We start from the raw sequence: 25479 nt of genomic DNA, 5'->3' as shown, positions 1-25479 counted from the left end.
CTAGAGTGGTTCAAGTGCAAACTGATTTGAAAAGTAAAGTCAGAAACAGACAGAAATGTGGATCTAATATTCACTGTTAATGTTTACATCATTCAGGTTTTAGGAGTTTGATCATCATGGAGTTTCATATTATATGGAAATGAATTAAAATCAACACATTGAATTTGAATACTATGAAAAGCACATCCAGAAATACAATGTGAGGTACAACAGGGGTTGGTTGTCACACGGGTTGGTTGTCACATTCATCAGATCTCGGGCCCTAGAACGCGCAGTTAAAAAGTTTTGGCACTGAAAGTTTCAGAATTTAGGTGAGATGTCACTTCAGAAGTCATTTCTGGAGTAAACTGCTTGACATTGAGAGGAAATGTTGTGTTTTTCATGTGAAAATGTAAATATCAAACTCTTCAGTGTTTCTCTTCTAGGCTTTTATACAATGAGTTTATAATTTAAAAAAAGCATTACCATTACAAAGTATGAAGAGAGAGCGATAGTAAGGTAGGTTTTTTTCTTTGCTACGCCAAAACATGTGGTTGGTAGCTTTGATGGTAGCAAAAAATCCCAGTTGGGGATGCTTGTCACATTCTCTTTGGGATTGGTTATCACATGTTGGTATATACATATATGGTGTGAGTGTGTGTTCTTTCTTTCTTTTAATATACCAAAATGACCAGCAACTTTGTCAGGAAGACAAACAAGAGCCAGACTCCTCCAGATTTAAAGCTCAGAGCAGTCAGAGAGGTGAAAATGCACAATATTGTCATATAAGGACAAAAAATGCACTTAAAGGAATGATTTTTCCTATTTATGTTGTCTTTGTGCAGGAGATGTGTTAGGTTGTTGTATTTCAATGAAACTAAACATTTGAAATATTTTTTTAAGATTGTCTACATTTTTTAATTTTTCTCCATTAAAATAACACAGGGACAACCAACCCCATAGTGTGTGACAACCATCCCCATTGTGGGGTTGGTTGTCACAAGCGCACAAGACATATTTGACGGCCCATATCTTTTGAACAGAATCAGCTGAAGGAGAGTAAGACCACTCTATTCCTACCTGACACTTTAGGCTTTCATTACAAATTATATACACCATGAGGTCTATCTAATCCCCGCCTCAGCCCTTTTTTTTCATTTGGTCGCAAAATAGTGGAGTTAGAGCCATCAGCCGAATGGCTTAGTACAGGCGCTAACGGAACCACCAGTTTATCTCGTAAATTACCCCACTAATAATGCCTGGATTGTTTTCAAACTTCTACAGTAGTACAAATAGGGTCTTTACTCATAAATCGATGCATTGGAAAGTTTGTAAGTACACCAGAAGTTTATTAAAATAAACACTTACCTGATGGCTTTTACTCTGCTGCTACTGCACTGAAATACCGTGTGGTCGCGCGAGATCCCGCACAGCCCATCTAGAGATCTGTGCGGGATCTCACGCGACCACACGGTTCCGTTAGCAACTGTACTAAGCCATTTGGCTGATGGCTCTAACTGCACTATTTTGCGACCAAATGAAAAAAAAGGGCTGAGGCGGTGATTAGATAGACCTCATGGTGCATATGACGCTAGGTCGAAATTACGCCGAACCATCGCTTTAAGCCCCGTAGGGGTGTTATCCCAAAATTGGGTATAAGGCCCAAAAATGGGTAAAACGCGACAGGTCCGGAGCTGACGAAAAATGGGCGAAACGACAAAGGGTGGTGGTCCGGATTGTGCCGAAACCTGCTAAAATGAGACATGGGGGTGGGCTGAATGAAAATTGAGCAAAATTAAGCACTGCAGGGGTGTTATCCGGATTGGTGGCGAAATCCATTCTTTCAAGAGGGTGGATTAGCGTAGTTTCAGCAGGACAACCACCCACCCTAAGACTCCTGCTGATGGCTGCAGTCTTCTCTCTCCCAAGGCGCAGGTTGGGCTGGCATTCCCGCTCCGACCGGTGACTGAGAGCTACTTGATTGATTCCTGAGAGTAGCAAAATTGTTATAGTTATGGTGTGTGTGCTTATCAGATCGATAACTTATATGGGTGGCCCCTCGCCATGCTCCGAGGCCATGGCGGGTGGTTGGTTGGTGTGGTACACTTGAAATGCTTATGCAAGACTTATGGAGAATTCAGGAAGGACACAAACCTCCTGTGGATCTGAAGACAAAAAACTTACTTGATTTTGACTCTCACTATTAATAATTAATGTGAAAACTAACAATAAATACTCTTTTAAATTTTAAACTATGAGGTTGATATGGAACTGTATGGCGTTACAGCAATGTCAATCATTTATCCTATGCTATCTGCTGGTGACCTGCGCTTAAGCGACATTGTTGTTTTATCCAACCTTGGTGGCTTCAAGTAGTATGGAGTACCAGGGGCACAAAAAGGTATACACTGTAGGCCTACCTTGAGTTTTTAAAAATACCTTATTACATTTTTGCACAAGGTGTATTCATTCATAGAAAAAAAGTAAAAGAAACCAATTCAATGCAATAATAGTCTGGGATGATATGGATGATACTGCATATCTGGACTGGGCAAAGAGCTGGTTCTAGATGAAAGGCCAGGAGGCGGCAGCAACTAGCAGGAGACTTCATAAGGCCATGACTTAATGCATGGACAGTGATAGGTGCGAGGCGTCCATTGTGGATATCACTGAATGAAATTTCATGAAATAGAGCTGTTTCAGTGAAATCTGTTTGAAATATAATAGGCTACCTCTAGTCCAACATGGATTGAAATGTTTAAAAAACACACCTACTGTAGCACCTTTAATGTCATGTATATGATTATGTGGATTATTTGATGATGTATCTGGTCAGGTGAACCACAGGTGACGGAAGAATTTAAGGAGTCTGAGACAGAGAAAAAAAATATTGAATTGTGCTCATTTTAAACATCTGATTGAGGGAGATCTACTGAGATAAAAGAGAGAGTGAACACTTGTTGATTCTTTAAAGCCTGAGTGCATCTTCACATGTGTACTGTGACACGTCATTTTGTATGTTGAGGGGCCTCTAAACTGAAGAATGAACTGAAGGAATACTTGCTCAAATAATTGTCTTAACTTCTAACGTATATCTCACTGATTTAGCCTGATAGGCTACTACTTGAGTGTGTCTCAGGAATAACTTATAAACCTCTCTCTCTTTCTCACGCAGGGATACACATCTCTGAATTTATCTTTCGCACACCGATGGTCCTGTCATTGATGTATTTCTGTAGACACAACCTTTTGTTTTAGATATCGTCTTAACTCAGACTGTGAGTTACTGATTTGACCGCCAGATGGCGCCGCATAACCAAAAGAACAAGAGCCGATGATGAATTCTATACAGCTCTGATGGTCTGTATGTGTCGAGCCTTTCTCCGAAAACTCGCGAACGGTAACGGAAGAACCCGAAGCGATGCCCGGAAGCTCTGCCGCTACTGGTCGCTGCTGTCAGTCAGCCCGTTGTTGAAGCGACGTGTTCCACTGGAGCTGGAGCTTAGCCTAAATGAAACATCAAAAGGCATTGAAAAGGAGTTCCTAACATAAGAAATAAGGAGCATTAAGGTTTGTAATTTAACTGTCACTCGAGAGGCGTTGCTTTTTGCGCTCGCCACACGCATACAGTGTTAGCATCGTAGCGGTTAGCTTCCGCTATTGGCTAGTTAGCAAAGCGAAGGCAGTCCGATAGGTAGCATGAGAGGTGTCCAGCTAGCACGCTGCTGTCTGTGTGTGTTGTTAGGTTCAGGTTCAGTCACGACCTTTGCGGGTATTATCTTAGCAGGGAGGAAAACACAGGTTGTTACCCTTAGCTTTGCTGGTGCTCAGCGAGGCTTTACGAGATGGTCAGATACACATATGGAGGCTGATAAATGGTGATTCATAGGTTGATCGAAGTAAAGAGGAGCTGTAATCTCAGTCACACATCTACAACTAATCTGTGGGAGATGCCATAGTTTGTGGTTTATCTAGCCATAACAAAGTATTAGCTGGCTGGGTTCAAGGTTGAACAGCCGGCAAACCAAAGTTGTCTCATCCAACTACTGAAAATGATGAAATATCATCTGAATCTAACACAAACAAACAGGCGTGCTCCTGTAGGCGTCAGAGAGGGGGACGATAGTATTTGTCTGTTTTTATTTTATTGTTTACAATGACTACCTGCTGCTAAAAGAGTAATAATACTTTACATTATTGTCTTACACTACTGTCCTGTCTTATGGTTTTTATTGTTTTTGCACTATAGTCTTCGCACAAATATGTTGTGCGCATATTGTTCAGTTTATACGTCCTTAGGTTTGGGGAATCCCAAATGTATACTTGTATATGGATGGTATGACAATAAAGAGAGTCTAGGTCTGAGTATATCTCACTGATTGTGGCAAGTCATTAAAGTATTACATCTTTAATTTGGTGATTTGGACAGAGACATTGGAAACATGTAGGTGGTCAAACACTTTTGATTGATTTACCTCCACAGAGTCAGTTCACTGGAGAAAATCTGGATCTGTACTTACTAAATAATACTTGCAGTGTCATCACACTGCTATGAATAGCTATCGTGATGGGTGTGTTTCCTTTGAGTAACAAAAAGGGGAACCAAAATCCTGCACACCACACAGTCTCATTCAACCAGGCGAAAAAGCAACAAGGAACTGAACTGATAGTTAAGAGTTTATATGTTAATAAGAAGTTGTATTGTCAAGTTTTAACACATTTTTGTGTGTCTTTTTTCAGGTGTAAGCCTTCATGTCATGCTACATATGTATCCCATCCTGAATGCTGGTTCAGGAGGTTCACATCACAGCATGTCATTGTGAAGAGGGAACTTATTAGGTAGGTTGTCCCACATTTTTCCTCAACTTGCATGTCTTTTGTGTTACAGAGGTTTTTTTACAGTCACATTTGTAACATCAGCAAACAGGCCAAAGCAGCTAAGCTCATATCACCTGTTTAACTCTTGTGTAAACACTTGAAGAGCAGCATTCCTCAGTTTGGCTTTCACTGATAGAAAGGAGTTTTCCTGGGGGGTTATTCCAACAGACAACCATGTGTGATTTTATTTTGGTTCTTAATGTGTTGTAACAAATTACATTAGGTTGGCTTTTGAGCTGTTTGGCAATTTGGAAATGTGACAGTGAATCGTAAAATCACTTAGTAAATCGAAACCCATTTCTCTGACATTTTAGGCTTCAACTATTGTTTCATCTAGATTTCTTTGACAGAACACTTGCTATGACTTTGTATGCAATGACTCTGCAATGGAGTCACCCTGCAGAGTGATCTGAGCAGGGTGATACTGGGGTGAAGGCTGGTTGGGTATGTCAGAAGATAGATGAGGAGAAGCAGAGGGGGACAGAGAGATATTGGTGGATCTTGTGTTGTGCCCTCTGACTGGGAAGGGCAGACAGCTGAATGAGCAGCTGGCGTTGCTTTAATGGACCTCCTTTTCATTGACCACAGGAAAAATCAATATGTCCAAAACGGCCCGCAGTGTTTTCTGTCCTCTTAAAGACTATGCTAATAGTTTTTGTTTAACAGCAAAATTACATGGTATTCAATGCTAGTGAAGTAAACAAAACTGTTCGAACACACTTGCAGACCTGTGTGACCTGTATTACTATAATTTTAGTTTTTAGTTGTCCAGTTTCTGACTGGACATTATCAGGAGATAATCAGAGGTTGTGTACTGGAACTGAAGTTGTCCAAATGCCAGAAATGCTGGTGTTTCTAGCATTTTCCAGCATTTCTCCTCAGTTTCTTTGGTTCTTGGTGTCATCAGCTTAGTGAAAATCCAACTTCAGTATAACCTGTAGCACTGCCTGAGCCTTCATGCATCATGTACTATGGTTTATTCCCCATACATCTTTATTTGATTGTGACAGATTCAGCCACTTGTCACCAATATTTTCCAGTTGTTACTGTGACATGCTCTGAGCAGTTACAAAGTAATCAATCATTCACCATCATCTTCTGAGCTGACTTTTTCAAATCCTGATGCAGCTCATCTTTTCTCATCTATTTATTCAGTGCTTTAAACAACAGCTTCAGTCTTTTTGCTGTGCTGTCAACTCAGGCAGTCCTTTCATCCAGTCTCATTTTTTTGCTACTCAATGCAGCTTTGCTGACATCACTCAGCGATGCATGCTGTCATATCATTAATTGAAACTATGGCTCCTGTTTATTTTGTTCACTTCATGGTTCACACAGCGTTCACTTGCTGACCAACCTTCTGCATTTTTGCCCTTGATTTTCAGAGGGATATTTTTGATGGCTGCTGTACCTACAATAAAAAATCTAAGGATTGGGGGTTAATGAGGCTTTATTGAGCCAACACCTATTCATTAAAATATGCCTGGATCAGCCCTGATCCCAATCATCTCGGGACATCTGTCCTCTTGTAGTATCCACAATGAAGAACAACCCAGCTGCTGTTATGTTTGTTATGTTTGGTGAGAAATTCTACATCAACGGAACGTCAAATACCAGAGAAGAGTGTGTAGTGTGTTTATTTTCCTTCGGCGGTAGTTGTTGTTTTAGACGCATGCTCATTACACAAACCAACAACAGGCATGCATGAGTTGAGGTATGAAGTCATCATTTCCCAAGTGCTTTATTTATTTATTAAGTTCACATACACAAAATAAGCACTTTGAAAAACGTTTTAAAAATATCTGTTTTAGTGACCTAAAACGCAGTTTGTGTGTGGATGAGATGCCACAACGTAGAAGAAAATGTTCGATTTGCAAAATTCCTGTAATAGTGTGGACAAGGCCTAAAGGCTGTTCAAGTGGACGTTGGGTGGAGTTATGGTATGAACTAAGTCATGTCTTGTCATGTCTATGTACTAGTCTGATTCATTGTGTTGTGAGTTGTCCTGGTAGCTCAAATGTAATATACTGGGAGCAAATTCAACTTGTCTAAATGTTTTTATAAAAAGTGATCTTTGACAGTGATCCTCAATGGCTGATGAAGATCACCAAATGTTTCTCAATTAAATTGAATTTGAAGGTCGCTGTTGTCTGATTTGTTGTTTCTGCTTATTTGATCCAGCACTTGTAGAGGTTTTTTAGATGTGCGTGTGCTCCACACTCTGTTTAGTGTAAGCTGTCCCGTCGTAACAGGTGAGAGAGATTTCAGTCAAGTGTAGTTTGGACACAGTCTTGAGAAAAGCACTGAATCAGACAACGTAAGTAAATGCTTGTGTGGGTGGACAATGTGTTTCAGTCCTCACTGAAACTCAGGGTTGGTTTCCAAAATGTGAACTTTATAAACCAGCCAGCAGTCACAACATATCAGATAGTCTATCTCTGAAACAGCATAATTTTACACAAGTCATTGATCCTCTTTCCCTTAAAAACTGATCATATCGACAGGTCCTGTTGGCCTTGTTATTAAGACGGTTTGATTTTGGCTAGGGACCTTTGTTATCATACCCCCCAACTCTCGCCTCATGTTAACTGCTTTCGTCTAGACTACCTGTCTAATAAAGGCAAAAATGCCAATAAACTGATGTAAATATAAAATAAACTGTTAGTTTTGCAGGATTAGGTGTCACTTTTTCCAGAGAGTGGCTCTGTCATATCTGAATAAAGCTTTAGAGATACTCATTGCACCCAAACAAATTCTCGTCAGCCCCTGAAGGGAATGAAAGTCAGCACACTCTGTCAAACTGACTGTACAATTATACTTGACGTGACTTTGAGACGGGGCCCTGAGTTAGTTTGAAACAATGACCCAACAATGACCTTGAATGTGAAATACTGCCAACAAATAATGTTAAAACCTGTAGAGTGATCACCACAGATATACAGACACACATCTAGGCAGAGATGTTGACCTACAGTATTATTCAGCATTTCTTTTTGGTTTTGTATTATCTTTTAGAAACTGACTCCATGTGTTATTGTAGGGATTTTTTCTCATTTGAATTTAAAGCCTCGTACCTCTGAGTGTGCAGACGGTTTAGCCTCAGAGAAGCTGTTTTTCTATGTCAGTAAAAGTTCCCAAAATTAATATATTGTAATGTAATGATTGATCCACAGTGTGCTCTTAATCTGTTTGCACAGACCTACTGCAATACCAGCCTGTTATTAGCTTGTTTGTCTTTGTGTAGTATTATAACAGTTGTGACAGCACAGGTCCTAAGTCTATTTTCTGACAGTCTGGAAGACATCTCTGCTGGTTTGGGCTCTGCATCCTTGTGGGCACTCCCATTTCGCGAACGATTCCAATGACGCCCACTGACAGGCAAAGTTTTTGGATGCAAGCAGAAACAAACAGCAGTGTGGCGTTTGAGCGGCAGCCTGGCTGGCTGGTCAGCTCGAGATTGACAGCTTTGCGTTGTACCAATAATCTCATTCTTAGTGGAAATGTCTAATTTGATTTAAACACAGAGCAAAAGGAAGCAATCATTTTATTCAGAGCATTACATCTGATTCTACTGAAAAACAACATATCAACAAATACAGTAAGTGCCTAACTACTTAGTAGTTTACTAGCTTAGTAGTTTAGTTAGGATTAAACTACATATGGCTGATAAGCTGTAAAAACATGTTAAATGGGATTCTCCAATAAGAGGTTGTTCTCTCAGCATTGGCTCGAGCTTTCATTTCAGAAATGGAGAACATGTTTATTCTCTTGCTTTGACTCAGAATTTAGCTAATCGGATTTAGCTGTTTTTAATATGGAGATTTGACTATTCATTTCTTTTTTTTCAGATAGACTATCTGGCAATCAGAAAATACATTGAATGAGTTTCAGTGATTATTTTGACCAAGTAAGAACACATTTTGAGCATTTAAACGTCAATAATATCAATAAAAGACAGCTGCATATAATGAAAAACTTGAATTGCAGACATATAATGTGAGGCTACTTTATGGATTTGTTGAAATGAGACAGGCAGCATGTAAGTCCGTTTAAATCAAGCTCTTCTAGCCTTTTTTTCTCAGAAGATGACAGGAGAGTGGGAGAGGAATTGTTCTGCTGTGTCAGTTTTATTTAGTGACTTAAATACATATTTTTCATCTTAAATAGATTCACATCTACTATGCTGATATCATCAGTAGCCACCATAATGTTATTGTCATTAATAAAAGCTGTTAAAATCACTTCGTTGAAACACATGAATCTGAATTCTTTCGTCAGTCGTCTTCAGTGATCAGGGAAATTTTGATCTCAGACGGCATTCATCTTGATCTGTTCTTGGTGCTTAAAGATCAAATATACAATTTCACACTAAATCCATGGTTTATCTAATGAATGAGCATGATTTATTGTATTAAAATGATATCTGACTAAAGTGGGTCAATAAAAGAAGAATTGTTTTTTGTGTAATAATAATTTAAAACTTTGCATTTCACTTATATATTTAGCTCCATAAGCTCAATATGGATTTTTTAGATTGGACTTCCTCTAATTGTCCTCTGAGTTTTCTTTTTGCACCAAAGAAGCCTGAAGTTTGTTTTTGCACTGCCTTGTTTCATTGGTTTACTTTGTCTCAGTGAATTGCAGTGATTCCCTTTGAGCTGAAAGTATCTGGGTCTACAGATTATTATTAGCCTGTATTCCTCATGCACATTTACCTCAGCTGCAGGATCAGTTTCCTAAAGGGAGCAGAGCGGCCATTGATTTATCTTGAAGCTGCCGACACAGTCTCTCCGGTTGGTCCTGAATGTTCTCTCGTGACCTTGACACAAATATAGAAGAAGAAGAAACCTTCAATGTCTCACGTCTCGTGTCGTAACAACAACTGAACTTGAATACTTTGGTCCAAGTTGAGTCACCCGATCACAGACGAACTATAAGGATGATAATAGCCGGTCCGTTGATCATCTGACCACCACCAATCCCATTCATGAGTCATGAAGTGTCAGATACAAGTGTAGATAATTTCTCTTATTCATCAGTGCAGCTCATGAACTTCTGTTTAGGCATTATATCTGCTCACGCGTATGCTTTTTTAAATGCAATTTTTAAAGCATGTAGCTGTCTTATGATCAAACTGTTGATACTGGAAGAAGAACAAACCCCCATCCACACACACACACACGCACACGCACACACACAAATTTCCCCTGATCAACACTTTAATGCTCTCTGAATGGAAACGCAGCTCATAACAGTTTATTTAGTCATTTAAATGTATTAATGTCATTTTTAAAGTAGCTTGATTGTATTTCGACCTTTTTTATTGGGGGAAGAGAGAAACAATATTAACACATTAAATTTTGCTTTTAACCCCCCTCCTCCAGGGCAGGATGCAGTCTTCAAACCACCGACTGCGAGACATGGAGCAGCACCACCCACTGCTGTCGGCAGGTGCAGATGTCGAGACGGGGAGCCTGGCAGCCGGAGTGATGGTTGGGGGTCCCCACGCGGGCCACACAGCAGGAAACCGCACACTGTGGTTCATTCAGGACAGCTGTGGTATGGTGTGTGCAACCATGACCTGGTTCCTGGTGCTGTACGCTGAATTCGTAGTAAACTTCGTCATGCTGCTGCCCGCCAAGAACTTCTGGTACTCGCTGCTGAACGGGGCCACCTTCAACTCCCTGGCCGTGCTTGCATTGGCCTCACATCTGCGCACCATGTTGACTGACCCGGTAAGGATGTATAGGAGAGAAAGAGAACTTCGGGGGAGTGTACGAGGAGGAAAGCAAGGTTTAAAAGAAAAGAAGATAGTGTGAAAACAGTTTTCGTGTTTACATATTAAGTATCATGGCTACAGTTTAGAATAACAATAATGTGGTGCATTTCAAAAAAACATTTGTTTAAGGAGGTGTTCAAATTCATCAAAGTAGTGCTCAGGATCAGGACAGGGTTGTGCAGGAATTGTAGCAAGAGATTCTGACAGCAGTTGCTCGAGCAAGGACAGCTGCCAAACTCCTACCAGACGCTGTCACTCACTGATACTTGGACAGTGAGCTGAGGGACAGTGTGTGAGGAGATGCTGGTTGGTAAAGCAGTATACCACATCCTATTAAATTGTAGATGTCTTCTGACACAACAATGTAATCTGCTAACATAAGAGCAGTAAAGCCACACAGGAACAAACACTGGGATTTGTTGTTTTCATTTCAACCTCATCTGAAAACTGTGAATTCTCTCAGAGCTTTTAAGAAACAATATGTACTGTTTTGTTACCCAACAGGATTTAAAGGTCTTATTAAACAGCTGAAATCCTGTAAAATAAATTAATTTTTTTCCCAGAAAGTCAAATTATTTTGATACAGATTGCTTCATTGACAGCTGTTTTTAATTCTCCTGTATAATATGAAGTATTGTGATATTTACAAATAGTAAATAAATGCAGTGCCTTTTCCTCTGGGAGTGTATGATGACACGGGCAAAACGAAATGCCAAAGGTGTTATTCTTCAATTTGTTTTGATACATTGTGACTTGTCTTGGTGAATTCAACCAATTCGTGCTTGGGGGGGTTTGTGGGTCAAATACTGTCGGTGCTGCTGCTGCATCGTCAACTCATGTTTACTCAGAGGAGCTAGATGTTTGATGACAGCTCTGCTAGTGCTTTCCAGACCAACAGCCTAGCCTTTACACAAAAGGTTGTGCAGTAGTTTCTCAAACTCTGGGTTCATCGAAGCTTTAAAAGTCTTAGGTTTATTTGTGCATTTGACCTTAACTGACAGTTACACCTGGTTGTGATTCACACAGGTAATTGCTCTGTCGTAGTTCCTCAGACTAAAGAGATTCCTCTAGTTGGTATCATACCCTGCATTGTGTCAGGTTGAAAATAAACAGTAGGGTCGGTGTTTCCTGCATATTCAGTCAAAAGAAAACATCCATCCAGGTAGTGGACATATTTTTCATAAACCTAGAAATATAAATGGAACAGTTTAATTGCTGCATACACAGAGACACACAGCTTGATTTCTCAAAGCTTGAGGCAAATTGCATGTATTTGGACCTTTTGTAACTGTAAGGTTTTGTCTTCTGTCTGCCCCATCCTAAGGGCGCAGTCCCCAAGGGCAACGCAACCAAGGAGTACATGGAGAGCCTGCAGCTGAAGCCAGGAGAGGTCATCTACAAGTGCCCAAAGTGCTGCAGCATCAAGCCTGAAAGGGCTCACCACTGCAGGTTGGTCGAGTTGTCATAAACAAGTTTAGACAAAACAATTTACAGAAATGTTCTTTTACCCCAACTTACAGTGTTCAAAATGGGTTTTAGAAAACTACTTTATATACCCATTTTGTGTTGCAGCAGTAAAGTTGATCTCATTAACAGAGTCAGCAATAACATCTTTTTTCTCTGCTGCCTGCAGTATTTGTAAAAGATGCATCCGGAAGATGGATCATCACTGTCCCTGGGTCAATAACTGCGTGGGAGAAAAGAATCAGCGGTTCTTTGTACTTTTCACTGTAAGTACACAGATGTACTCATATAGTCATAGTCAGCTTTTTTTATTTAACAATGGAGTTTTAGAGATGCACATTTTACACACAGTAGTTTCTTTGATAAGTTAATGCCAATTATGATAAATATATTATCAATAAATGTTAAGTATATTTTCATTACAGCACAGCAATAAAAATCCAAGTGGCTAAAACATATCCTCTACGCTGATGTCCAAGAACATTTTCACCAACAATCAAAGTGCATCATTACAGAGACCTTCAAATGGCTCTTTTCTTTTCAAAGTGGCTTTATCCTTGGTTGTATTTAAGGAACAATTAGTCAAATCCCTTGCAGAAAATTGTCCCACCTACTCGTATTTCAGGGTGAAATAACTAGCTCAGCAGTGATGCTGTGCACAACATCACACACATAGGCCTACATGAGATGTGCTCTCATAACCATTTGTGACTCTCTTTACAGCATCAGCACTTTTTTATGGCTTCATACGCTGACAGGAACTTTGGATGACAGAAACATAAAGCTGCCATGTCTGGCTGAGCAGTACAAGGTCACTTATGTCATGAGACTCTTGGTTTGCTCTCCTTACAGCTTACCATAGACATAGTAAAAAAATAGATTTTAAAGTTTGACAACGGAGCAAAAATTAAGGAGGTTACACATGAATGACTATTTTTTCCCTTTCCTCTGTCACTTTTTCTCAATATCTCTTCCCCTTGTTTTTGTTCATCCCTCCACAGATGTACATATCCTTGATATCTGCTCATGCCCTGGGCCTCAGTGGGATGCACTTCTTTACCTGTATCAAAGTCCAGTGGAACGGTGAGGCCTCTCTCTCTGACAGGATTGACTATAACGTGTTTGAGACAAAAAAGTCAAACACAGAATGTCAAAGGGATGAAGTTTTATGTGTCAAGGATATTTATACACAATATGTAAACAGCTTAGAGACATAAAGAGAGACAGACAGAGTGGAAAAAGGACAGAGATAGTTACTCTGTTGTAAGAACAACTGCTCTGCACAGGTCGTTGAAGCCGCCATCGATTTTTTCCCGCTCCCTTGTGGGTTTCTCTGTAGAACTGAACCAGGACAGATATAAGATGAACATAATATTTCATTCTTATACCATCAGCCTCTGTTGCCCTCCACTGGAATATAGTTTGTTTCCCATGATCTAAGCTACTGTGAGAGGCCCATTATTCAGCATTTTACCCTTTTAAATTTTTTTTATTTTGGTCTTTTAAATCCTTTAAGACAAGCTGTATAAGCTTTTGAAATCTGACATTTCTTTTGTTACATGCAAAATAAAAACTCAACCTTTCTTCATCTCTGCTGGCGACCAGAGTGCAGTGAATTCTCCCCAGGGGTGTCTGTGCTGCTGCTGATCTTCCTCTGTCTCGAAGCCATCCTCTTCCTCACTTTCACTGCTGTAATGTTTGGTACGCAACTCCACTCCATCTGCAACGACGAGACGGTTGGTATCCACTACACTTTGCTGTGTGTGTGTGTGTGTGTGTGTGTGTGGGGGGGGGGGGGGGGGGGTCACTGTAAGATGTGTGAGTCTAGGGAGAAAGTAAACCTAAGTCGAGATAAATGGCTCTAATTGTTTATTTTTAATACTTTGTTTTCTCGGATGAGGAAAGGAAGTATTAAAATGATGATGCTTTTTCCTGTCCTACTATAGTTGAATGTCTTAGAATGCTAGTAAGCCAAATTACTAACTAAATTAACTTTTACTAACAGACAGGTTTGAATGTCTTGCAGGAGATTGAACGTCTTAAAAATGAGAAGCCCACATGGGAGCGTCGCATGAGATGGGATGGAATGAAAGCTGTGTTCGGGGGTCCGCCCTCTCTGCTGTGGTGCAATCCATTCACAGGCCTGCGTCTGCGGCGTCTGATGCTGTTGACCCACAGTCGCCGCGGCGGGTCTGAGTTTTCTGTCTGAGAGAAGGGCAGACTGATGCAGCTCACCAACACTTGGTCATCTCTAAAGCAAAATCTCTTACATGCCCTCCTCGGATGGGGCCAGGATGGATATCTGCTCCCTGGAGTTGTCCTTCATGTGTGGGTGACAGGGAGACAGGCTGCTCCAGTGGGACTCCAGTGCATCACAACCAACACTGAAAGTTTGTATTCTCACTCTCACATGCTGATGTAGACCCAACACCTTCGGTCTGCACAAGTATGGTAAACAGCTGGGATATGGTTCAAACATGAGCAGCTTTTCGGTTAGTTTATGTGTTTTAAAGTAACGCATGCAGTATGTAACTCAAGTGAGTCTTTTATTCCTTGTGAGGCCGTCCAAGGTGCTGTTCAAATTCAACTCATGCACCTTCAGTACACAACTTCAGCAGTTTGTTTTCTTTGCTGCGCAGATGAGATTCAAGTTTACTGTTTGATTTGGGGTTTTTTGGGGGGGTTTTGGGAGAAGGACCGGCAGCAAATCTTTGATCATCACTGGACCCAGATCTAAATGGAGGGAAAAGCGTGAAACTGTTGCACTGAATCCAGACAAGGGAATCACAGTCAAGGACATGCACTACTTATACGGCACTCGAGAAAGCCTTTATATGGAGCAGAGTGGACATCAGAAATGGATCTGTGCTGCCTTGATTTGCATGTATAACAGCCCAATCAGTCAGTATCTCAGCCAGGAAATGAGGCTTTCACTATCTTTTAAATGAACGAACAGGCGACTGTGAACACAAGCCTCATGCTTATTCAGCAGGACTGATTGGCTTCTCCTATCATGTGTCATGTTTTCCCTTCCGTGGGTTGAAATCTTATATTCTTTTGGTTACTCTGACCAGTAGAAATGCATTTTCCCTTTTTATTAAATAACTGCTGAAACGTGTGTGTTAACTTTCATCACAGTGACCAATCCTCAACAGGTTATCCTAATGACTCACTGGAGATGACTACTGTTAATCTGAATCTTTATTTTGACAAAAACATTTTTGTATTGGTGGTACATAAATGTCCATTTCACCACTCCTACATGCTGCTCCACAGCTCATTCTCCACAAACCTGCAGTGATCCTCAGACCACTGATATGCCTCCCTGAGTTTCCATAATGAAGTGATTGGTTGAGCGAGACTTATTGTCATTAAGTTTGTTTTGTTACACCGATACATCAGCTGTTCTTTGTGTGGAAAAAAACTGGAGGCTGCGTCTGTGTGTAGCTGGAACCCATATGCATATACAGCTGGATACGACTCCATAGCATTTAAACCTGAAAAGCAAAACCTTACAAACTCCCTGAGACCGAGCCAAGTTTCAGACACGGTGGCTTTGCCTGCTCTTTGCCCATCGTGTGGTGTGATGTTTTTGAAAAGGAGAACTTAAAACACTAGCACAACCTCCTTTGGCAAGCTCTGAGTCTGTTCTGGGCCAAGCTCCATTGTGCTGTCAGCCTGTAGAATTAAAAAGGAGCTGCTTTTGCTAAAAGAGGCTGTGGGACAAGACTCATTATACAAGCTGAACAAAGTCTTGGGGAGCTCAGCAGATGCTTGTGGAGGCCTTTCCCACTTCACTCCAGAAATGTCAGGCCCGTAACAGCTAGCGGCAGGACAGTAGCAAAAACGTTTCCAGTGTTACTAGAACACGTATCCATGCCTTTTTTTAAATCGTTCAGTCAAGTGAATTTATCAGCTTGCAAGATTTTATCATTATTGCCATATTTATGAAAGTGTTTTCTCAATTTGTGACAACTAGTCTCCAATTTTTACTCTGTGTAATTATGGGCGTTTTGCACTGGATGAATGTGGCTTTTTGAATCTAGAGTTCAGGATTTAAAGTCAGGTTCTGACTCATCAGCTGATATTGTCAAATCTAGATTCTCAAAGTCTCATTTTTATCGCGTGTCAGACAATATTTGTTCTCATCTGTGGTCGTCAGGAGAAGTAAGTCTTTCTCCACTGTTTACACTAAATGATATATGATGCTAAGGCTAAACTTCAAGAACAAGCTGTCATTAGAATGTAAAATGTATCTATGTTGGGTGTGAGGGACACAGCACTGAAAGCTAACTGATATCAGGGGAATTTATTATTTCGTTTCTCCTTTTATTCTGCTGGACTGCATCAACTCAGCAACTGTTTTCTTATTAAATGCTGGAAGATCACTTTTATCTACATATCTTATATGTAACAATGACATACATTCTTTATTTTCATTTTTGTTCATTCAGCAAGTCCCTTATCCTAACATGCTCAGTGTACTTTTTATTTAATGTGGTGCAAAATGAATATGAATAAAGTTAAGCCAATACACATGGCATGTCTATAAATACTGTATAAATGAAAGACTAAAGAATATATCAGACGTCTGAGAATACAACAGGAACATTCATGCTGTTTAAATTTTGCAGATGCAAAAAATATCTTGCTAATTAAGCAACAGCTGTCATTAAAACTAGTTGTGGGGTGTTAACAGCAAAAATGCATTCAGAGCCAATGAGAGGCCTAGTGTCCAATAAACACACAATGTTATTAGAATAGAAGTACATATCCGAGGCAGGACTAATGCACTGCTAAACTTTGATATCTATCTTTAGAAAGTAGCCGAACGTCAGATCTAATTATTGATTGACAAATTTGACTTTGTTGACTGGGTAGAAATATTTAATGTTGACTGGTATCGCCTGGTTGATGTAACACAAGTAACCCACAGTAGGAGTAGTCCCGTTTTCATGACCAAATTTAGATGCTGTAATCATAATGTCTGAAACTGGGATTCTGTTACAGGATGGGTAGTTTGACCGTCATGTCCAGTAATAGAATCAGTGAATGATTATTTTAAAGGATTACACTGGTATTTTGAGCCTTCCTCCACCTTCTGCTTTATTACTTAGAAAGAAGAAAAAATGCGCCATCGCCATGGGGAGTGGATTCTGTGACGATGTGCAAAATTGTGTAAACCAATACAACACTATTCTGTCAGCGATAAAGGGGATTTGCACAGGAAATCGAGGATAAAGAACAATTTATGATGAATGTCTGATTACAGAATTACCATCGACATTGTCATGAACATTGATAAATGTTTTGTTTCCTACTCTTGAGAGAATGTTTATCAAGAACAAAAGTCCTCCAGCTTTATAAACAAAGTATAAAAGTTACTATTAACAAAGTATAAATGGAATGTTTTATTTGAATTTTTTTAATTAATGTGTCATAATCTAATGTCATATCTTTAATGTCATTCTTTTACATAATAAACTTGAATAAATTAAAACTACTGTTCTCTATTTCTGGGTTTTGTACATTGTTTGTGGATGACACAGAACTTGTGCGTTTTACATTAAATTAAAGAAATAAGTTGCTGCAGATCTGCTAGGAGCGAAGGACAGCTGATTAAATTACATTCAAATTCAAATTTGCTTTATTGGCATTTATGTCACAACGATAATATTGCCAAAGCATGACAAGTCAATGAAACAAATGACATTAAGGCAACATTAAGATTGTTGTCAACTTTCCCTGAAGATGCAGTAGAGATTTAATGGCCTGTGGACAGTAGTGTTGCTGCAGCACCAAAGAGTAAAAGAGCGACCCAGTACAAAACAAGGGGAAGATTTCACATCTCGTATGTAACCCTCTGAGCAAAAATTAATGATAAAATGCTGAATTATTTTAAGTGTGTTATTATGGTTATTTGTAATTTCCTGTAAATACTTCTGAACTTAAACAACATACATGCACAGGTCATGCTAAGGAGTGGCACATTTTTAAAAAAAGAAAAACAAGTATAATTGGTTAAATGTAGCCTAATTATAGAAATAGGAAACAACCACAGTGAAAAAAGTGAAAACATAAAATGCGTTTCTGAATGCTGAATTAGCTATGGTGAGTAAAATGTTATGAAATAATGAAGACATTTTAAGAAAAGAGGCGACAATGTGTTGTCGATTCACTCCAATCCAGTAGATGGGAGTATTGTGCTTTCTGCTGGTGTGCGATCCGCTAATTACCTTATAAAAAGAAAAATACGCCCTGATTTTGGTCTTGAAGGCAGCATTTACTGTCTTATTCATGGCCAACAAATTGTATTTATGAAGAGGATTGATGGGAATCCTAAAATACAACCCTTAGTTTGGTCCTCAATCACAATTATTGGTGTATAATATACGCTTTTGACCGGTTACTCGCCATATAAACGGGACGAAGCTGTGCCTGAGAGGGCTGAACTCAGGGTAGAAATCCTGGCTATAGTTCCCGCCTTCACTGGGAGTAACAGCTCTCTCCTGTTTCCTCCACACAGCCTGAATATGGCGGCAACAGAAACTGTAAACAGCGTCCTGAGGTCTGATGTCGAGTCGATAGTCAATCGCTGGCTTGTTGACTATTATCTGTTTCTGGCGACAGAGTTGTTTAAAAATGAGGAATACTCGGATTTCTGTGAAATTAGAGATGTACTCCAGAGTAAGTAAGAAACTGTCTCCAAGAGCTCGCTTTTTGTCCGCTAAGCTAACTTTGATGAACTTAATCTCAGTCTAGTCTTAATCACCTCCAATACGTGTTTGAATATTAAACCAACAAATAGCACATTATCTCACTACAGTGATGTGCTGCAATAGTCAGTGTTCAGTTAGTTGTTTGTTAACATGTTGGTATGCAGTACTTTCATGTATGTGATCTTGGCGTCATAAAATGTGTCAGTAGTTAGTTAACCTGCTGCCTGCCTGACAAAAAGAGAAGATAAACTGTAAACACGGGCTTTTTCTAAACATGTAGACGTGTAAACATTGTGTTAATGGACAAACATTATTACTATTTTAAATATAAATATCCAGCAAAGTTATCCAGTATCTTCATATCATCAGTTTGCATGGCAGTAAAATCCTGGACACAGACCATAAGTTATCTCATAAGTACATTTTCTCCTGTGAGTGAGTGAATAAATAAATAAAAAAAGTGTGCAGCCAGCATGGGTTTGAATTATGTACTTGATATTTAAAGACGTGTTTTGAGTGGAAATAACCAGTTTATTCATTGTTTCAGGTGTTTTGGCTCGTCCTTTGGAGTCCACAGACAGCATGCGGTTAAAGATTCAAGTATTGCAGTTACTTTCCCGGATAAATGATGGAGATAGACTTGGTGAGGTCAAGATTCATGTATTTATTCTTTGTACATCGCAGTAACTTTGTTGGAGATTTAATTTATTTACATCCATGTGTACAATTGATTAAGATAAGCTCCATGTCAAGTGTCATATTTACTTGTCCACCAGTAAATAAAAACCTTACACACTTCACTACAGCAAGCATTGCTTTGCCTGTCATTATTACAGACCTGACGTTTGACTCTGATGATTCGGTATCTCCGCTGGAATCAGCCTTAATGTTGCTGGAAAATATAAGCGAGGAATATAATATTCCGCAGCAGGATTTCGAGAGTGTATCTACTTCATTGAAAGAGATGGTACGTGTTCTTCAATCTTATTTCATTTAAATGTTTGTTGTTATTTTTAATATTCATTTTCTGCACTGATTTAATCATGACAGCTTTACACAAAGACATGTTCTTTGTGAAAGCTAGAGTTTAAAGTATGATGTCAACAATGAATACAGCAGCTATACTATACTACATTGCCTAATACAAAACTAGAATGCTTGTTCCATGATATTTGCTTTTTTAACTTTTAATCAGATTTTATTTTTTTCTCTGTCCTTAGATTGTTGGGATTTTTATTAAAGACAACAGATTTGAGAGAGCAAAAGAGTTGCTCAACAAACACTTTCCCAAACCAATGGTTGGCAAGGTGAGTTCAGTAACTAAAACAGCATGTTCACTAAATAATTGCCTGTTATCAGCATCTTTCTTTTGTGGTTGCTGCATTCAGATTAAACCATTTAAATCATTTTTTTAACAGTTAAGCATCTTACTCAACAACAATCTGTATAACAAAAATGCTCAAAGGTCTGTGTGCACAGTATGTGTTTATGTAAAAGTCACTCAATGTAACATAAGTAATGTTACACTAATCAAACCCTTAATTTGAAATAATAGTAGGTCATTCTAACCTATATCATAAAGGCGTTAAAGGATATTCAGGTTGTTCGTAGGGGTTTGTAAAAATATTTAGATTTTGTTAAATGTTTAATTCTCAGGGCTATGAGCTTTTGAGTTAATGTTACAGACCCCCGTACAGTATAATATGTCCCCTCTATACGGTCAAATAGGTGAACCTTTTCAGGGTGTCTTTGTCTTCACAAATGTAAGTGTTCGATGCAAAATACACTCGTTAGCTTGCTTTGCTGATGGTTTGTGATAAACATGTGTGTCCTATCTGAGAATGAAAAAGGCAGATGATGTTTGCAAAGCTGATGGGATAGATTGTATTTAAATTGATCATGATACCACTAAGTTAGCTAGTTTTCATTTTCTCTCTCAGGAAAATATTTTTACAGTGTACAATGTTAGGCATAATTTGTTTTATTAAATCAAATAATTTTCACTGTGACTTGTATGTGTAAACATTGTGAAGTTGATTATTGTTCAGTCTTGTTATTACATTTAGCAGTTTTGACTTTTATTGGGTGTATGCCTTTGTGTTTAACATGGTGATGATCATCTGTCTCCTCTGTAGAAAGCGATATTCATGGGTCTCATCAGCCAGAAAAGTAATACGCATGAAGTCATTGAGCAGATCAACTTTCAACGGTTCAAGGCGGAGGTGTATGCCTTCTGTCAAAGACTTTGCCCGTTCACTGTTCCTTTTCTCCAAAAGGTATGATTGTTCAGTGGTAAGCACAATATTAATGCTCACTATAATAAAAAATAAAATTTTTCAGCTTTTTTTCTGTTGACTGAGATATTTTGTGACAGAATATTCAAAGTTTGGGTTTTAATTGCACTTTGAAGCTGATGGGTCAAGAGTGCCAAGTTTGTAAATACAACAAAATGTTTTTAAAAGCTTATTCAATTGTTAACCAATCATGAATCTTCCTAAGACTTTGAAAATGTTCCCATAAGAGTTTTATAAGAAAATGGCAGTGATTTTGTTTGCATTTTAGTAACTTTTTGTCATCCTTTACTACGTCATGTACTATCACAGTTACTGTACAATTACGGTACATAGAGAAATACGAATATTTAGTGTGAATAAATCGCACTTGGGTTAAAGAATTGAATTTGTCTATCTCTCTTCACGGTGCAGAACACTTTTTCCCACAGCTGGTTCGATTTCTGTCAATTTCGGATGCCTGTAGTCAAACAGGCCACTCAGACAGACTGAGAGCTGATCAATAAAAACTATGAATAAGTTCACATACACATACAGCGGCACATTTTTGTGAAACAGCTATTTGTGCAGATCACACTTTACTAAATGCAAACCTTCAATTTTCAATTTGTGTTGACCTGATATCAACAAATCAATTAATCATCCTTGGTGTGTAAATGTCTTAATAAAACAGCCTGAAGGCTACCAGCCTCTGACAACATTTGTTCATCCAATCAACTAATCGAATGTTTATGTTTAAGTACAAGTCTTTATATCAATTCTTGTCTTTTTGGTTTGTTTATGTGTACCAGGCTGCACGACAGCTTATTGATAAAAGACAGATGGAGGAAGACAACGGAGCTGTTGGACCTGATGAGCAAGACGAACCTGGCCCGTCCTCTACTCCACAAATAAACACAGACCAGTCAGTAACATAGTACACACTCTCTCCCTCTCAGTTCAGATCATTTCAAACCAGTTTAATTATCATTACTGTTAAAAAACTTCCCAAAGCATTTCAATATGGTTTCTGTGTAGTCATGTGACACACGACAAATACAATGCTCCTGCTTAAATGTCCTGTTCTGTTTCTTTTTCTTGTTTCTAACTGATCTTCCAGTAAACACACAATTATCCAGAGGTCCAGGCTGGAGGCCACCTACAAGGCTTTGGCTGCAGGTTCAGACAAGAGAACCTTCACTCAGCTCGAGGAGGAGGTTGAAAGCGAGGAGCAGGTCAGAACAGAAAAGGAGATTTCTCTTCGCCTATCACCTCCTCACAGGAAATCCGTTATCTTGGACTCAGAGAGAGACTCAGGCAGCCCCATGGAGGGTTCACCAGCAGACCAACCACCGCAAACGGATACTGTTCCTCCAACACAGGCAGGGTCGCTTTCAAAGACACCGCGCTCAAAGGCACCTATAACACTTAGAAACAGGCGGCTTTACACTGTGGCACAACTGGTCATAGAGCCAGACAGTCAAGGGAGCTCGCAGTGCACTTCAGCTTCTCAGGAACTGGAGGCTGAAGTCACAACAGAAGAACCAGAACAGACACTGGATATATCACATAAAAGACACCTGCAGAGCCCAGAAACAGACAGTGAGGTTTCCATAGCCACCAAGAAACGCTCCAGAACAGCCATCAACAGGGTAAACAGGTAAATATGTTTTTTCACACATACTTTTTTGGCTGTGATCACAGACTGCCTACAGTTAGAAATGCTCTGATCAATCAAATGGCAATCAGAATACCTTTACAGATATTTATTACAGTTGACCTGATCAATAGTCTTTACACTCTCAAACTGAGTTTTAACTGCCCAAAGCTGCTCTGTCTCCACCACACCTACCTGTCGCTGTTCAGCCTTACAGTCAGAGGAGATGGTTTTGACTCAAGATGCAGTCAGTATCTCTGAGGTGTGATCACTTGTGGGCCGGAGGCCTGTCTTGAGTAAACACAAACTAACTGAGGGTTACAGAAGTAACACATTGCAGGAGCAGGATTAAGAATAGCAATTAAGTGAACTATCAGAGAGAATCTTCATACTACAGACCACTTTCCTCACAGGTGTAAAAAAAAAAAAAAAAAAAAAAAAATCACATATATATATATATATATATCAATAAGATAGTGTGTCATTAAAAATACTGGTTAGGATCTGCTTGTGTTCCTATAAATCTCGTGAGTGCTCCTGACTGCATGTTGAGTCAAAACCATCTCCACCAACAGTGCTTGTTTTGTCACGCAGAGCCTCATCTAGTTTGGAGGAGTTGTCAGCAGACAGTGAGGAGGAAACTCGTCGCTCTGTGACTAGTGAGAGTGTACGTGTACGAAAACACCACAACCAAACCAACAGTTCACAGAGCAGGTAAATGCAAAAAAACATGTTTGCTTCTCTGTAGCTGAGATAATTCTCAGTAACAATTGCCTGTGTGTGATTGCTTTACTTAGGTTTAATTAATTAATTACCTCACATATTATATCATAATGACGAGTCATGCTAGTGACACCACAGGCCTGTAAGGATGGAGTCAGTCTCATAAAAACTGGACTCTGATGGGTATTTTTTATTTTGCCTCTTAAACCACAGAAACCTGTTAGAAACCCAGGAAGGTTTTTTGTTAGTTTTCTCTGTGCAACAAAGTATGCACACTGACAGTTGTACTGACACAGCACTTCTATACTAACAGATGTAGTGCCTAATTGTTAACACCAGGGTTTCCCATTCATTCATTTATTTCTCTCTCCCTCCTCTGAACTTTTACCCTCCAGTCACGTCACACCATCTACACTTGAGAGGCGCGGTCACACTATCTCCACTCCACTTAAGTAAACATTATATGGCTGACAGTGAGGAAGACAAAAAGCACTATTTCAAAACTCCACTGTAGAAGCCTGGTATAAAACTGGCCAGTGATCCTTTCAGCAAGTCCAAATACTGCAACATCCATTTGATGGCAGTAAATTAGTTTATGATACAAGAATTGATTACATCTGACAAACACTCTTTGTTTTTGCAGGGACAAAGGTAATACAGATGAATTTTCCATCACAGATTATTCATTGGACAGCTCGCCCAATCTGTTCCCTCGTCACCCCCTCCCTCGAACGAGCTCCACTCCTCAAAAGGACCCTGTTGAAGAGCCAGGCCCCTCAGGTTCAAAATGGTTAGTAAAGAGTACACCAGCAGCTTTAGCTGACAGTCATTTGACTCAGCTGTTATGAATGAATCCAAGCAAAACATTCAAACTAGGTCTTAAGTTGTAACTAGTAACTAACTATGGTCTTAAGAAATTATTGATTTACTTTATCATTTCAATTAGTGCACTTTTTCTAAGGCTTAAGGTTGATAAGTTTCCTTCATCTGCTTTAGATGGTGATTTTTATGACTTAAGAAAAAAGAATTCAAAGAAAAAGATTCAGTGTGTGATATTTGAATTAATTTTTTTTTTTCATTTTAAAAGGTTTCATATTGGCTCCACTGCAAACCTCAGTAACACAATCCAGCATAGTTAATCAACAAATCTAAAGTTACTATTTTGTTTATCAATTATTATGGATCAGGGGGCCAAGCATTAACAAAAACTCTGCTCTTGATGACAGGAAACAGCTGTTCAACAACGCAAAGGAGAGTAAGGATACCTGGAATGATGAAGATATGCTCTTCACAAAGAAAAGCGGTAATATTCTTCAGATATATGCTTCTAATTAAGCCTGTGTTCATCTTGTTGTGTCAGTGTTGTTAATGCAGTGATTATTTTTTCTTTAAAGAATCACCCAACAAGAGCACCGTTTCAAACTCAGGCCAGAGGAGGGTGAGCACTCACTTCACTTATCTGTACCTTTTTCAAAAAAAACATGGCCTATTACTGTCATTTAGATGCCAAGTACACCATATTCACAGAGTAAACTGAGGGAATATCAAACCTCAGTAACAACTACTAGGAAATACATTGATGTGAAAAGGCTGAAATGGATTTGGTCATCCCCCACATTAAATGAAAGCACCACACAAGTAGACTTCTAAGTTCAGGTCACTTGCAGTAACATACAACATTAATGATTGCTCTATAAATGAAGAAAAAAAACTTCTGTTTTGTACGTGTGTCACAGCAACGAAAAGCTGAGTAACACCATGTTCTTGTTGTGTTGCAGAAGTGGACTGAAAGTGAGTCACAGAAGCTGAGAGACGGAGTTAAAAGATTTGGAGAGGGAGCCTGGGGCAAAATAAGAGCGCACTACTCCTTAGATAGTCGTACGAATGTTAACCTTAAGGACAGATGGAGAACCATGAAGAAGTCAAAATTGGTCTGAGGAATCAAGTTTAAGTTCATAAGTTTGTGAAATGTTTGACTGAATGTTACCTATTTTCAATAAATGTTCGGTTGTT

At 39.2% G+C, this 25479-nt stretch overlaps 2 protein-coding genes across 2 annotated transcripts; both read left to right on the top strand.

Annotated features, from left to right (window-relative positions):
• Positions 1 to 3425: 3425 nt before the first annotated feature.
• zdhhc7 (zinc finger DHHC-type palmitoyltransferase 7) lies at positions 3426 to 17572 on the top strand. The gene is made up of 8 exons (XM_062420821.1): positions 3426 to 3549; positions 4720 to 4818; positions 10239 to 10589; positions 11958 to 12082; positions 12267 to 12363; positions 13099 to 13180; positions 13703 to 13833; positions 14124 to 17572. Exons 3-8 carry the CDS (start codon positions 10245 to 10247, stop codon positions 14304 to 14306), a joined length of 963 nt encoding a protein of 320 aa, XP_062276805.1. The 5' UTR covers positions 3426 to 3549; positions 4720 to 4818; positions 10239 to 10244; the 3' UTR covers positions 14307 to 17572.
• Positions 17573 to 18630: 1058 nt separating this feature from the next.
• terfa (telomeric repeat binding factor a) lies at positions 18631 to 25403 on the top strand. The gene is made up of 12 exons (XM_062420873.1): positions 18631 to 18784; positions 19364 to 19459; positions 19653 to 19783; positions 20037 to 20123; positions 20952 to 21092; positions 21899 to 22011; positions 22207 to 22746; positions 23338 to 23457; positions 24110 to 24256; positions 24693 to 24769; positions 24861 to 24904; positions 25245 to 25403. The coding sequence occupies exons 1-12, from the start codon at positions 18631 to 18633 to the stop codon at positions 25401 to 25403; spliced, it is 1809 nt and encodes a 602-aa protein (XP_062276857.1).
• The last annotated feature ends 76 nt before the right edge of the window (positions 25404 to 25479 follow it).

This window comes from Scomber scombrus, chromosome 1 (assembly GCF_963691925.1).
Source record: "Scomber scombrus chromosome 1, fScoSco1.1, whole genome shotgun sequence".
In the NCBI taxonomy this organism is placed as follows: Eukaryota; Metazoa; Chordata; class Actinopteri; order Scombriformes; family Scombridae; genus Scomber; species Scomber scombrus.
Note: the sequence above shows the minus strand (reverse complement) of the source record. Positions and strands in the feature narration are given on the sequence as shown.

Excerpts from the sequence above, each read along its gene's own strand:
- zdhhc7 (XM_062420821.1), top strand. The coding sequence starts at position 10,245 with ATGCAGTCTTCAAACCACCGACTGCGAGACATGGAGCAGCACCACCCA. Across the intron at positions 10,590-11,957 it reads GCACCATGTTGACTGACCCG|GGCGCAGTCCCCAAGGGCAA; the intron begins GTAAGGATGTAT and ends CCCCATCCTAAG. Across the intron at positions 12,083-12,266 it reads GAAAGGGCTCACCACTGCAG|TATTTGTAAAAGATGCATCC; the intron begins GTTGGTCGAGTT and ends TGCTGCCTGCAG.
- terfa (XM_062420873.1), top strand. The coding sequence starts at position 18,631 with ATGGCGGCAACAGAAACTGTAAACAGCGTCCTGAGGTCTGATGTCGAG. Across the intron at positions 20,124-20,951 it reads CCAAACCAATGGTTGGCAAG|AAAGCGATATTCATGGGTCT; the intron begins GTGAGTTCAGTA and ends TCTCCTCTGTAG. Across the intron at positions 22,012-22,206 it reads CCACAAATAAACACAGACCA|TAAACACACAATTATCCAGA; the intron begins GTCAGTAACATA and ends CTGATCTTCCAG.